General features: G+C 40.2%; 1 protein-coding gene across 2 annotated transcripts; it reads right to left on the bottom strand.

Moving 5' to 3' along the window:
- Nucleotides 1-5,050: 5,050 nt before the first annotated feature.
- uncx4.1 (Unc4.1 homeobox (C. elegans)) lies at nt 5,051-9,420 on the bottom strand. 2 transcript variants are annotated; one of them, XM_057332843.1, is made up of 3 exons: nt 8,554-9,420; nt 7,656-7,846; nt 5,051-6,349 (listed from the first exon to the last, which is right to left on the bottom strand). In XM_057332843.1, the coding sequence occupies exons 1-3, from the start codon at nt 8,810-8,812 to the stop codon at nt 5,378-5,380; spliced, it is 1,422 nt and encodes a 473-aa protein (XP_057188826.1). In that variant the 5' UTR covers nt 8,813-9,420; the 3' UTR covers nt 5,051-5,377. The 2 variants fall into 2 exon arrangements, with proteins under 2 accessions (XP_057188826.1, XP_057188827.1); XM_057332844.1 differs by having other exon boundaries at nt 7,656-7,831; nt 8,554-9,418.
- Between the last annotated feature and the right edge of the window lie 3,026 nt (nt 9,421-12,446).

Below are 12,446 nucleotides of genomic sequence, written 5' to 3'. Positions count from 1 at the left end.
GGCTGGAGCTCTTTGTCTGTGTACATGTGTGTGCGAGTGCGCGTGTGTGCGTGTCTTAATTTGGCTAAAGCTCGCGGCCGTGAAGAGAGATGTCATTATTTACGCCAGATTATGGTTGCCGGGTGCCACCAAGGGAGTCTGTTGCCCATTCCACCGGAAAGCAAGCTTAAGCTGTTTATTTACCATTCCTCACGAGTGTGTGTGTATGCGAGCGTGTGTGAGGAGGTTGGCATTTTTAATACGCCTCATCCTCCATTTAACAAGCACTTCAGCGCATTTAGAATGAAATTAAAACTAATTAATTGGGTTTAATGTCTTTTTTTTTTTTAATCATTGTTGTTTTTCTGTATTGGGAATGCCAATTTAACAAGCAGACCTGTGTGTGCTAATCTGTAGGCCTAATCAAATTGACAACACCTTCCATATTTTATACTGTAAAATGTTTTACTGCTTTTGCTATCCTGTAAACAAAACCCATTTAATTATGTGATTGTACCTTTTTTTTAACAGAACGGATCATAAGTAGAATTGAGGGGATAATATGGAAAAAAACTATCATTAAAAATATATAAAATTAAAGTTACAGCTCTTAGGTCGTGTGGTGTTTATTTTGTAAATCATGAATGAATGCCATTTTATTTGCAAAGCGTTTTCACCAAATGCAATGCAGACATGTCTTTTTATTATTCCGTCTTATGACAAACACATTTTTTGTTTTATTACAGATGTTTCTCATGTTGTTTTGTGAATTATGTTGTTTGTGAGCTACTTGTACTTTAAAAGCAGTGACCATTGACCAGCAGGTTTTTTATGTGACCATTCATTCTCTTTCATCAGTGCATCATTTTTATCCTTTTTGCCCTGTTCTGTTTTCACATTTTTCATCTCGATCTAACTCTTGACCCATTTCCTTAGATTCCCTTAACTTCCTACCCAGGTCATTACCAGCATGGTCCCCTGCTGAAAGATGCCAGGCCATGGGTATACGTGGGCATGTGTGTGTGGAAGATCTAGCCCAGCTGCTTTCTACCCTGCCCTGGCACTCCCCTGGCACAAAATAAAGATAGCGGAGCCTCAGAGTGTGCCAATCTGCTACTGCTCCACATGGTTTATATGCAAACACCTCAACCAGTTTACAGATGACTGCTCCAACACCTTGCATGAGATTTTTTAAATCCATGTTTGGATTCCAATGGTCAGTTCATATAGCATTTAAATTATTTCAAGTGAACGTGGTATACACGGGGTTAACCCCAGTGTGTGTGCGCGCGCCCGCGAGCGATCATCTATTGGGTAATTGGAGAAGCTTATAATGAAACACTTTTGGTCAGGTGATAATAACAGAACAAGGCTGGAGAATCTGAGTGGCTGGTGTGAGGTCGTTACCAACACTAACATGTCCCACAGAGAGGCGGGGTCATTTTAAAGAAATAGTTCTGTTTTACAGTAAATAAAAACGACTTTCGTTTTTAAACGTTTGGCTTTTTTAAAAACGGATTTGATGAAGGATATAGAAGGGATTCAATTCAGGGTGTATTGGGAGGTGCGAAAACAGACACATTTTGGATGATCTTTTATAATAACGAGAACCCATGAAATCGGTTTTAAAACAAAATTACAATGCTGAACATTTAAATTCATGCCAACTTTTAATAAATGTATGCTGTGCATCCCATTCAGCGCCTTAATTCGATTTTTACGATTTAACAGTCATGCCTTTTCCATTATTGTTCGACACACAAAAATTACTTCTTGTCGTTTATTGAATAAATAAATGGTCACGGTACAAAAGTAGCCTATTAAATAGAAATATACAGCGCTGGCGCGTGCATAATATTAATACTTTTGCGCATGCGTCTTTATTTTTTCTGCGTTATAATGAACGTTTTGTTTAGAGAGGAAAAAGTTTGAAGTCATCCAACAGTCTATTTGAATAACCATATTTTCCACTCTATTCCTCCCTTCACACGTGCAGAGTTTTTAACCTTACCCAACATGGCAGATTTATGAAGCGCTTCAGCGGAATAATTTTAAAATCTTACACACAAATGAGCTACTTGTGAGCTCTGACACTGCTCACAATGTTAGGCTAATTCAACTATCTAAGCCCACGTTCAAACATAGACCTAAAGGCCACATCTAAATATGAAATGAAATATTCTTCAATTACCATTTGGACTGACCGGTATATATTCATTGTGACAGTTTAATATGATAGTCCGATTTTAAGTCCAATTAAACAATGAGCCCATTCGTGGACAAATATATGCGCATAAGACCATGCGTGTTTGCGCGTTGATCTTGAATCGATTTGACACCTCAGGATGAGGTAGATCTTATTTTCCACGCAGGCTGTTGAAATAATCTGGTCTCATTAGAACTGGTCTAATTTATCCAGACTGTCAGTGACCCTGTATACCGCGGGTCCCGAATCAATCACCCGCCTTGAACGGCTAAACCTGAGCCCAAAACGCACTTGATTTATCTATCAAATTACCAAGGCCTAAAGACACGACCGAGGAAATCGCGCAAACCCCTCGAGCAGCGCACCTCATAAAAAGCATCCCTATATATGAGCACGACAGACAGACATATGCTCAACAGAAGCACGTAATCGCTCGATAAAACATAGAGGTCAAATATGAACACGAGGAGAGATTGGTTGGGTAAATAATGTCACGGTGCTTTAAAGGTTCTTTTGGTTCCCCAAAGAACCTTTCAGACAAAAGTTCTCTAAAGAGCCATTTTTATAGTCTGTAGAACATTTTTACAAGATCTTTTGTGCAAAAGAAAGGTTCTGAACTTTTCTTACTAAGATTAACAATCCTTCATCTTTATTTTTATTTTTTGTTTATTTGTCGTAAAACCATTAACCAAAAATGTGCCATTGTCTCACTACAGAAACAGAAATCAATCTAATTAACAGGTAATCAATATGCCCAAACCTGGTTAATCTGTTACTTTAATTAAACCATGGTTCATTTTCTTAAGGGTGTATAAATGTTTACAATGTTTAAAACCTTTTAATAACCTTTGTTTTAGAGCATCTAGCAACTTGAAACCAAACGCGCTTATCCGATTGACATTAAAAATGAATTGTGCAAATCGTGTTGTTTCTATTAAATGAAAACAGGAGATGTAATTAAACTTAACTTAATTAGCATAAATGAATCTTTTATTATTTTTGAGTATTTCCGACCTTTCCGCGTTAAAGCTTGGGTGTGTTGCAAGAAGACAACCCCGTTGCCCGGTGTCTGCGCGCGCGGCTCCAGGGTGGCAATCTCTCCCGGGAGAGAAGAGGAAATGAGATACGGAGATAGAGGGCTACGGGAGGTGGTAAATTAGCTGCCTGATCCGCACTCATTGGCGCATACACTTCCCCCATTAACTCGTCCTGACAGGCGCACTCTCCACCACCCCCCTCTCTCTGCATCTCCTCCGCTCTCCACCCGGGGCATGGCGGCCTTGTAGGTTTATCACGCGGAGAAATGAATGTATGATGATCAGTTAAATTGAAAATCAGCAGCCGGCTGTCAATGAGAAGCAACACCTTCGTAATTAGCAGGAGAAATTGCGGCGCGCGGACAGATAATAGCGTAAAAACAATTTGCACTCCTCCCTTCTTCGTTTATAATGAGTCTCGAGGCTAGAAATGAAAACTTTCTACTTCCTAAATCTATAAACCGGGTCATAATGCGTGCAAGAGCAGGCAATCGCACTGGAGGACTGACCAGACGTGAGCCTGTAGTATCATCAATTCATTTAGTATGAATCAATTCATTGTTTGTCTGAGTAAATTATGCCCACTCGTGCTTGCTGGATCCCTAGTGAGCTTGTGCATTAGATAATGGTTGCGGTTCAGACATTCAGCTAGGCCTGTGCCACTGTGAAATATAGCCCATATTTCCTTTATACTCATCTCTACACTCATAAGTACACTAAAACATTCATGTTTCTCCTCGCTGAAGTAGCAGCACACTCCCCCTGGAGACGTTTCTGCCTGTCTCATTACTTTTCCTATAAGCTCGGCCTCGTGCAGAGCAAACAGCAGTCACCGAAATAAGAAATTATGTAAATGTTATTAAGGCCGGTATAGATGTCATTCAAAGGGTAAGGCTCGAACCACTCCGTTTACTTTTAATTTATCTGCAAATATAGGGGCTCGCTGACGATGACCGCAGGGGTGTTGGTGGTGGTGCTACGTTTGTAAAATTTGTGCAGACACTGTGTGTTGAGCACAATGAGGAAAAGCGTTTAGACTCTAAATTTACCCGCGTGCTAACTCCTTGACACGGACATTGCTTCATCTCAATGCGTTCATGAATTCACTTATGTCACTCTAATATTTTCCAGTGCAGATGCTCTGTGAGTTTTTGACCCTAGATAACGCTATTAGAGTAAATTGGTATGTGTGTATGTGTGTAGAGAGAGAGAGAGAGAGAGGGAGAGAGTGGGAGAGAAAAAGAGAGGGACTGTTCTATTACAGAGCGACACATGATCAATAGGCCGATAAGGCAGGAACATCAATGTACGCGACAGAACAATGAGGGATATCATCTCACATCTATCTTAATATTGCGCCCACGCGTGCCCTGACAGGCCCGCCTCATGAAAATTCCTCCCCACGAATCACCCGGCCTCGCCACACAATGCGCTCGCGATGCGCACACACGCATCCAAGCTCACGCGTACGCGCGCAGCTGCTTGGGCTATTATTTCCCCATTTCAATCTGACTCGCCAGCCTTTCATGCTAATTCTATTATTGTTGGAAGTTTATGTGATTTCATATCGCTGGAATCGGTAATGTATAATAACCCTTCAGGCTAACAGAAAAAAAACGTATCCTCCCAGCCGCCACCGGGAAAATAATTACTTTCATATCAAAACTCCACAGGAGCTGACCGGGTCCTACCGCCCGCGGCGTGAGACCTCATTTCAACTGGAGGTTTTGAATGAATGAATTTGTTAAAGCAATAAACACGAGCCTGCAGTACAGCCCCCCTCTCAAAACGATAAACAAAACAGACAGGCGAGCACCGAGGTGGCAATAAAAGATCTTTCTTTCACAATATTTTTTTATTATTATTACTTATCAAAATGTTACATATATAAATATCTTCGATACTTTATCATTTATACAGCGTTTGAGGATTTGTGTTGTTTTTGTATCCTGCTCATGGGCCAACTTGTTCCATCAAGTAAGCCGTGTTGCTGAATTGGAAACAGACATTAAAGCCAAAATCAAAAAGTCGACCTGAAAAAAGAATATCCATTTCTGAAAAGTATAAAAACGAATTCAAACAGTTTTGTATACAAAAACGTGTCGTGATCAGCTTTGGGTTTGTGACAGGTCAACTTGGCTCCACTGGTTAAATGTCAGTCCATGTCAACGTCCTCTCCGTCGGTTTTTGTGTCCGCAGAACTGCACGTTTTGGCGTCCGAACTTTCGGACAGGTCGGGCGAGGTGCTTTCTTTATGGGTACAGTTTGTGACAGTGGATTCGGATTCGTTTGCAAACTCCTTTTGGGGTGAATTCGACTCAGCTAAACAATTCGTTTGCGTTGGAGAGTTCTGACTTTCTCTTTGCAACTCACCGTCTATGGGCCCATCCCCACTTGCGTCATTACGCAGGTGATTGCTGTTTTTTGTAATGTGTCCAGACCCGTGCAGGTCTGGGTTTGAGGTGTTCATGGTGGAACAGTTGTTTCCTGAATCCTGACTCGTTTTCATCGCTGTCTGTGGTACGATGAAACCCAACGGTTGAGTAATGGGATACAGAAGGAAATGGCCTTTACCGACCAGCGATCGCTGAGGCGGTAACTGAGAAAAATCCAGAAGAGTTTTCCTCCGGGGACTCGAGTCGGCTAGCAAACTCTCCACACTAAATGGGCTGAGTTTCTGAAGCGTGGGGGCCCGTGTGATGCCACTGGAACGACACAGGGCAGAGTTCCGTGTGGAGTCTATGGGCTCAGCTGACTCTGTACCGGGGGATCTTTGGTGCCGTATTTGGTCACAGGTATGTTCTGTTGGCTGTCGGTGCGCGCTGGCCTGGGTTCCGCTGAACTGAGTTGACTCGCTGTCTGTGCTCTGCGATACTCCGCTATCGCTGTCAGATCCGGGCGTATGGAAGAGCTCGCCCGCTAAAAGCTTGTTCTGGGACTTGAGCAGTTTGCGTTCCTGTTTGCGCCTCTTCTTTTCCAAGCGCTCCAGCTCCCGTCGCGCAATTTCCTCTGGGTCCATAGGTTCGCCGCTGCATGTGGTCGGTTGAGAGTTGTGCGCTGGTCGACCGGGGCCTTTTTTGGTGTTCTCCTTTTTGCGCCATTTTGCTCGTCGATTTTGGAACCACACCTATGAAGCAAATCATTTTTAATAGGCTGTGAGCATAGAAAAAAATCGAATAAAATTAATACAAAAATGAATCTGGCAAACACCTGATATCAACATATAAAGCCTTATTATATATTGTGTAATATTATCACGATATTATTTGGTCAATACAGTGTCTATTAATCACAACATATCTTGTAATTAATACATAGTGAAGCACTTGTATTTATTTAACAATATAAACATGCATGGGTTGACTATTGCAACCAAAAATATTTAGGCAGTAATTCATATTTTCTAACAAAATGATTAGTTTCTGTAACCTGCTTTTTCCTTCTATTGACATAAGATACGACTTGGAAACGCTGCCATCATTTTTATAGACTGGAGCTCGCACGTATGCACCTGTCCTAATTGTCAATTGATTCAATGTAATGGCTCACTCTCTCAATTTAGCTTGCATCTTGCTTGGCTAATTTGGGCCTGTTCCCCTGAAGTTCATTTGGGCGCATATAAGCGCCATGACAAATTTGGCCCGCGAGAGGCAGAGAGCAGCAGGCTCGCACCTCACACCCAGGCCCCTCACATGGCGACCGCCGTCTGTTCAGCGCTGATAACACCAGAGTTTACATCCACTAGCACACTAACATACAGCCATCGAGGCTATACAGGACAATAGCCGTGTATACACATTAAATGTTAATGTCGCGAAAATCTGTCAGTACACAAACCTAACGATAAAGCGCACTAATCTTCCTTAAGGAATACGAATAATACAAAGCTAAGCCTTCGGCTCCCCAAAGAAGACTGTTTGACATCCAGTGTCGAGTTTCTACAAAAAGGAAAATGCAGACAAAGGCGGCATATCCAAAGATTACAGTAGTTAGGTTATCAACCCACTGACCCATATTTATTTTGTAAGAGATTGCTAATATATATAATAATATTATATTTATATAAATCAAAGAAAATTACCAAACTGTGTTATAATAACCTGCTCATATAAAGCAGACTATACATATAGGCCTACCTTAAAATCTGCAGCATTATTTTATATAAACAGTTTTTATTGTGGTTTATTAATTGTTTATTGTGGTCCAATAATTATTATTTTAATATTAGCATTATTAAACAACATCTGTTTATCCTGCTGCCATAAGGTAAATAAGACTTCAAGCTTTGCATTTAAAATCTTAGTTCATCTTAAGTATTAAAAATAACTGCATTAAAAGTGGAGTAGCTTTAATAGCTGTAAATTATTTTTAATCTCTGTTTAATAATGAATAGCCATCATCATAAAGATAAACAACCATAAAACATAATTTACCTGAACACGTGACTCAACAAGGTCTAGACGTAGCGCGAGAGCCTCGCGCATGAACACGTCCGGATAATGGCTTTCGTTGAACGCTTTCTCTAGTTCCTCCAGCTGCCAGCCCGTAAAATTTGTACGCGTTCGCCTTCTTTTACAACCAGGGCTTTCCTTGTCGGGGTCTCCGGCATCTAGGACCACAGAGTCTGTGAGGACATGCACATATGCACACTTGCAGTTCTGCTTGGAAATGTCTAGCCTACATGTCTATTTGTTGATAGAAACAACTCATAAACATTGCATAGATTGCAAACATTAATAATATCATAATTGTGGGGAAATAAAATTCTATCATAAAATGTTTCATATGAATGCTTTGATTTTTTTGGGCAGCTAACCGTAAAGTATAAATCTTGTGATAGCTTGGATGCTTAAAAGATTGCTCGCTAAAATAAAACCAGAAGCAAGGGGTTTTCGATTCTTTTATAAATTATTAACACTGTTTATATAATGTGTTATAATAATTTGTGCCCTTCTTTCTAATTTATAGATTTGACTTTAAATCTAGATTAACAAGCAAACTTCCCACGATTTTACCACAATAACAAAAAATACAAAGTCTTAAAACCAAAGAAAAATAAACATTTTATTATCAATAGTGTGATCGACCGTTTAAGTTTGTCTGCACATAATAAATCTAAGAAAGCATATCTTAATTTGTCATTGTATGTCAAATCTTAATCAATGTCAAATAATGTCAAGGGAAAAATTAAGTTTCATATTCTTTCCGAGACAGGCCTAATTTGTTTTTTTAATTATTTTTACCAGCAAACTGTTTACAATGCAAAATACGCAATTATTACTTTTACTATATTCAAGCTAGATAACGAAAATATAATAATCATTGTCTTACCGCTGAGTTTATATTGACTATCCCCGTTTACGCGACAACCAGATCCGAGCAACGGGTTTGAGTTTGCAACAGACGCCGAGCACGATCCGTTAAGTAATCCGTCTATGGAAAAGGGCACAGCGGCCGCCTGTAGCTGGTGTCCGGAGAGATCGTAAACATGGTGATGGCCGAGATGGTACGGGAAACCCATTCCAACCATGCCTCCCAAAGAGCCTCCAAACTGGGCATGAGGATGCTCGAGGATCCGGCTGTCCATCATTGTATCTCCGGATCAAGGAAGCGCGTCTGGCAAACAAGCTCCAACTCAGAGCGCACGCGGCAGCCGTGGAGCGGTGAGAGTGCACATGCTTTGCGCTCCCGAACGAGAAGTAAAGAGACCGAGTGAGGCGTATAGGTTTTTTGCTCTCTCCTACTTTGTAAACATCAACTCTCCCCTTGTCCAAATAACCAGCTCTCGCGCTGGGGAATTCGCGACCAATGGGGAACGTCGGTCGTCGGTGACGTCACGCACACGACACAAAACGTTTTCCATATCGATTGCTAATTATACCTGACATCTACCTCAATAAACAATACCGGCGCTGTCACAACACGACACGAGACATCACAACTAGAGGGAGGAGGCGAAACCGGCAGATTGATTGATTCCTGACCAAATTCTACATAAACACACAGTGCTGTTTCAATGGCTAAATTTGATCCTATGACCACATATGTTTTGGACGTTTGGTTGTTGGGACGCGTTGTTGTCAGAGTCGCCTATTTGATCTTGTTCAATGAATGTCAGGCTCTCTCTGAATGCGTAAAATGATGCCCTCCTATTACGCAGAGGCATCGTGCCCGAATAGAGCGATCCTATAACGCACGAAGCATCATCACTCACCCTGTTGCGAGCTGTCAAGATGCATTTAAAACTACAAGCTCATCTGTGCTTCTCATATATAGAGAATATGAACTCCTTTTAAGTAATTCTCTTAACTTCACAAAGGTGAAAAGATAAGCGAGTCTAACAGTAAAAAAACTATTTGAAAAAGGAAATATGTTTTAACATACTTTTTTGCAGTTGTTTGATTATTGGCGTGCAGACTTCAGAAAACTGTGTTAACATCGTTCACCTCTCCTATTCATCACTGTCACGTTTAAGCCATTCTGTGTATATAATCAATTATGCTTTTAGTCCACTGATCATATTCACAGATGGGAGTTGGCTGGAGAAGGAGGATTTATTAATCCATTGTGCAAAGATTATGAGACGTAAAATAAATATATTATTGGCTTTATCAACCCGGGGACATGATCTTTTTTATAGATTGAGTAAAGCCGGTTATTATAATTTTCTGTGGTCGTGAAAGCAAATATAAAGGCTTTTAAATAAATCAGTATAGCAGGTTGTGTATGTAAAGATTCGTTTATAGCCTATAAATATGCATGTGATAGGCCTGGTATATTTGAAAAATATTAAGTTAACAATGATTTTGAAGAACAAGTAGGCCTATGTCTCAAAGTATTGTGACTAAACATTTATTTATGTTCTTAGTGTGTCTTGACGGAGTTACTTGTCTGTTTTTTTTTTTGGAAAATGTGTGTATGTGTGTACACGTGTGAAACAGAGGCATGGTGCTGAATACAGGATGGTAATCAGTCCTGTCCGTGTGTAAAGGACACGAGCCTTTCTTTCCCCCTGCTCTCCTCCTCCATTACCGGGAATTAATTCCACTTTATTTATCCAATTTCTCCAGCTGCCAGAATGTTAATTTGAGTTGAAATTTCTCACCACTCGCTCGCTCGCGCTGACCCTCAGTGGCACCCGCATGGCGTGTAGTAATAACCTAAATCTTTCAACAGAGAGGCACGATAATTGTTACCTTATTAGCATGCAAATTGTTTAATTAATATTATTAAGAAGAAGCATATAATCCGTTCGTCACTTGACCCTGCAGTCTGTTGGCTGGCCGCCTCTCTGCATTTCAATGTGTTCATTTCAAATCAGCACTTTCAAAAAGGGGCCTCTCTCGTTTTCAAAGCGCGTGTTTCCTGCGTGAGAGATTGTTTGATGCTTGGTTTGTATCTCTCTCCTCCACTTCTTATCCCTAAACATTTTATCATCTCGCACACAGAATTATGGAAATCGTTACAATATGTCCCTCCCCCACATTTAAGTCCCATAATTGGCTTCTTGTCGTTTGCTTTTTGTAAACCGGTCCCTGAAAGGGCACCCCTCCACTTTTCAGCATGCTGGAGCCGCTAGACGCACGCTGCTCCTGCCCAGACAGCCCTTGACACGCGGCCCCTATGAAGCTGTACAAGGCGCCAGTTGTGAATAATCCGGCCGTGTGACAGAGTAAATGCGCAATCTTTAATTAACTTGATAACAGGACGCACGCAAGCCAAGGGTTGTGTGAGCTTTTTGCTCACTCATATCACACTTTCACTACTTAATCTGTACAGCCATAAAAAAACATAAAAATGTGTCAAAAATTAAATGTGCAAGTTTGTAAAACATATTTTTCTGGATTTATATCCATGTATACGTAGTAACGAAATTTAAGAAAAAAAAAACATGACCTACTGGAAAACAGTGCAACACTTCTGATTCACAGCTCGTAAAATGCTTTAAAACGTTAAATAATTATAAAAACAATTAGTTTAGAATGAGAGGTTTAAATAAAAATCAATATAGTTTTGAAGGTTTTAATTACTGAATTAACTTTATATGAGTTCATTTGTAGATATCAAAACTGAGCTGCACATTATTCGATGTACCGATAATTAGAGTGTGAAACGTAAATTAATTGTTGAAAGTCATTTGATCCACAAACGGAAGCAATTAAAGTGTAAAACGATTTTCCCTTCTGTGTTTGTGTTTGACTCAAGCAGAGTTGGGTGTTTTAGTGGGAAAATAGGTTATCCCACCAGGCACATTTCCCTAATCCCGCTCAGCTAATCACGCAATTAAAACTTTTCTTTGCAATAATTATCTGCAATTGTTGAGCTGGCTGCAAAAAAAGATCGATTTAGAGTTTTAAATACTTAATTTCTAACTTAAAGTAAAAAGCATGCCCCACAAATGATGCCCTATACAGAATTATAGCCTGATCTGCATTTATTATTATTATTAATAATAATACATTTGCATTAAAACTGACTTATCGCCCTCTGTTCTAACGTGCTTAATATGCCAGAAATTTGCAATGCGTGACGGGCCCTGAGCAGGGATTGTTAAATTGTAATAATCGAATCGAAGGTGCTTGTCGCTTCCCTGTGCCTCGCGCTGGCACGCACGGAAATAGAAGTAATTTACTTGCCTCCCGCGGGAAATCCATTGAACAGATTAACATTTTCAAAATATAGTAATGATATCACTTGAGGAATGGTGACGCCAGTTTTTCTTCTGAGCCTTCGTGAGAGTCATTTGCATATTTTTAAAGCCCACAATTTTCACATTTTCATCGGTTAATCATATAAAACAATGTGCACATTAGTGTGTAAGTGTTGGCAAGTGCATGGTGAGGGCGTATCCACTCCTAAAACAAGTCGGGGATTGAGCTAAACAAACCTGTAGGCTATGCAAACTTGCATTCGACTTCAGTGAAGAAGATGAAGCAGACATATCAGCTGACACAACAAACTTGAACTACAAATAAACTGGCACGTGAAAAAGAAACCATTGCTTTATCGCCACCCAGCGATGAAGTCTTGTACGTGTGTGATTTTGTAAACTGTACGTTGTCAGATCTTTATAATATTTGAAGATTTCAATTTATAAAACAGTCTGAGATCACAGTTGGAAATTTGATTAGTTTTTTTTATTCGACAGTTTATTGGTTTTGTATCAAACGCCTATGGATCATAACGGCTATCCTGATTTTGCCAAGTGGTTGATGTCCTAAGGA

This window comes from Triplophysa rosa, linkage group LG4 (genome assembly GCF_024868665.1).
Source record: "Triplophysa rosa linkage group LG4, Trosa_1v2, whole genome shotgun sequence".
NCBI classification, from domain to species: Eukaryota; Metazoa; Chordata; class Actinopteri; order Cypriniformes; family Nemacheilidae; genus Triplophysa; species Triplophysa rosa.
This window is presented reverse-complemented; position numbering and strand designations above follow the sequence as displayed.

Coding starts and splice junctions, on each gene's coding strand:
- uncx4.1 (XM_057332843.1), bottom strand. CDS start 8,812: ATGATGGACAGCCGGATCCTCGAGCATCCTCATGCCCAGTTTGGAGGC. Junction 7,847..8,553: donor TAGTCAATATAAACTCAGCG/GTAAGACAATGA, acceptor ATGTCCTCACAG/ACTCTGTGGTCCTAGATGCC. Junction 6,350..7,655: donor TTGTTGAGTCACGTGTTCAG/GTAAATTATGTT, acceptor TTTGCTTCATAG/GTGTGGTTCCAAAATCGACG.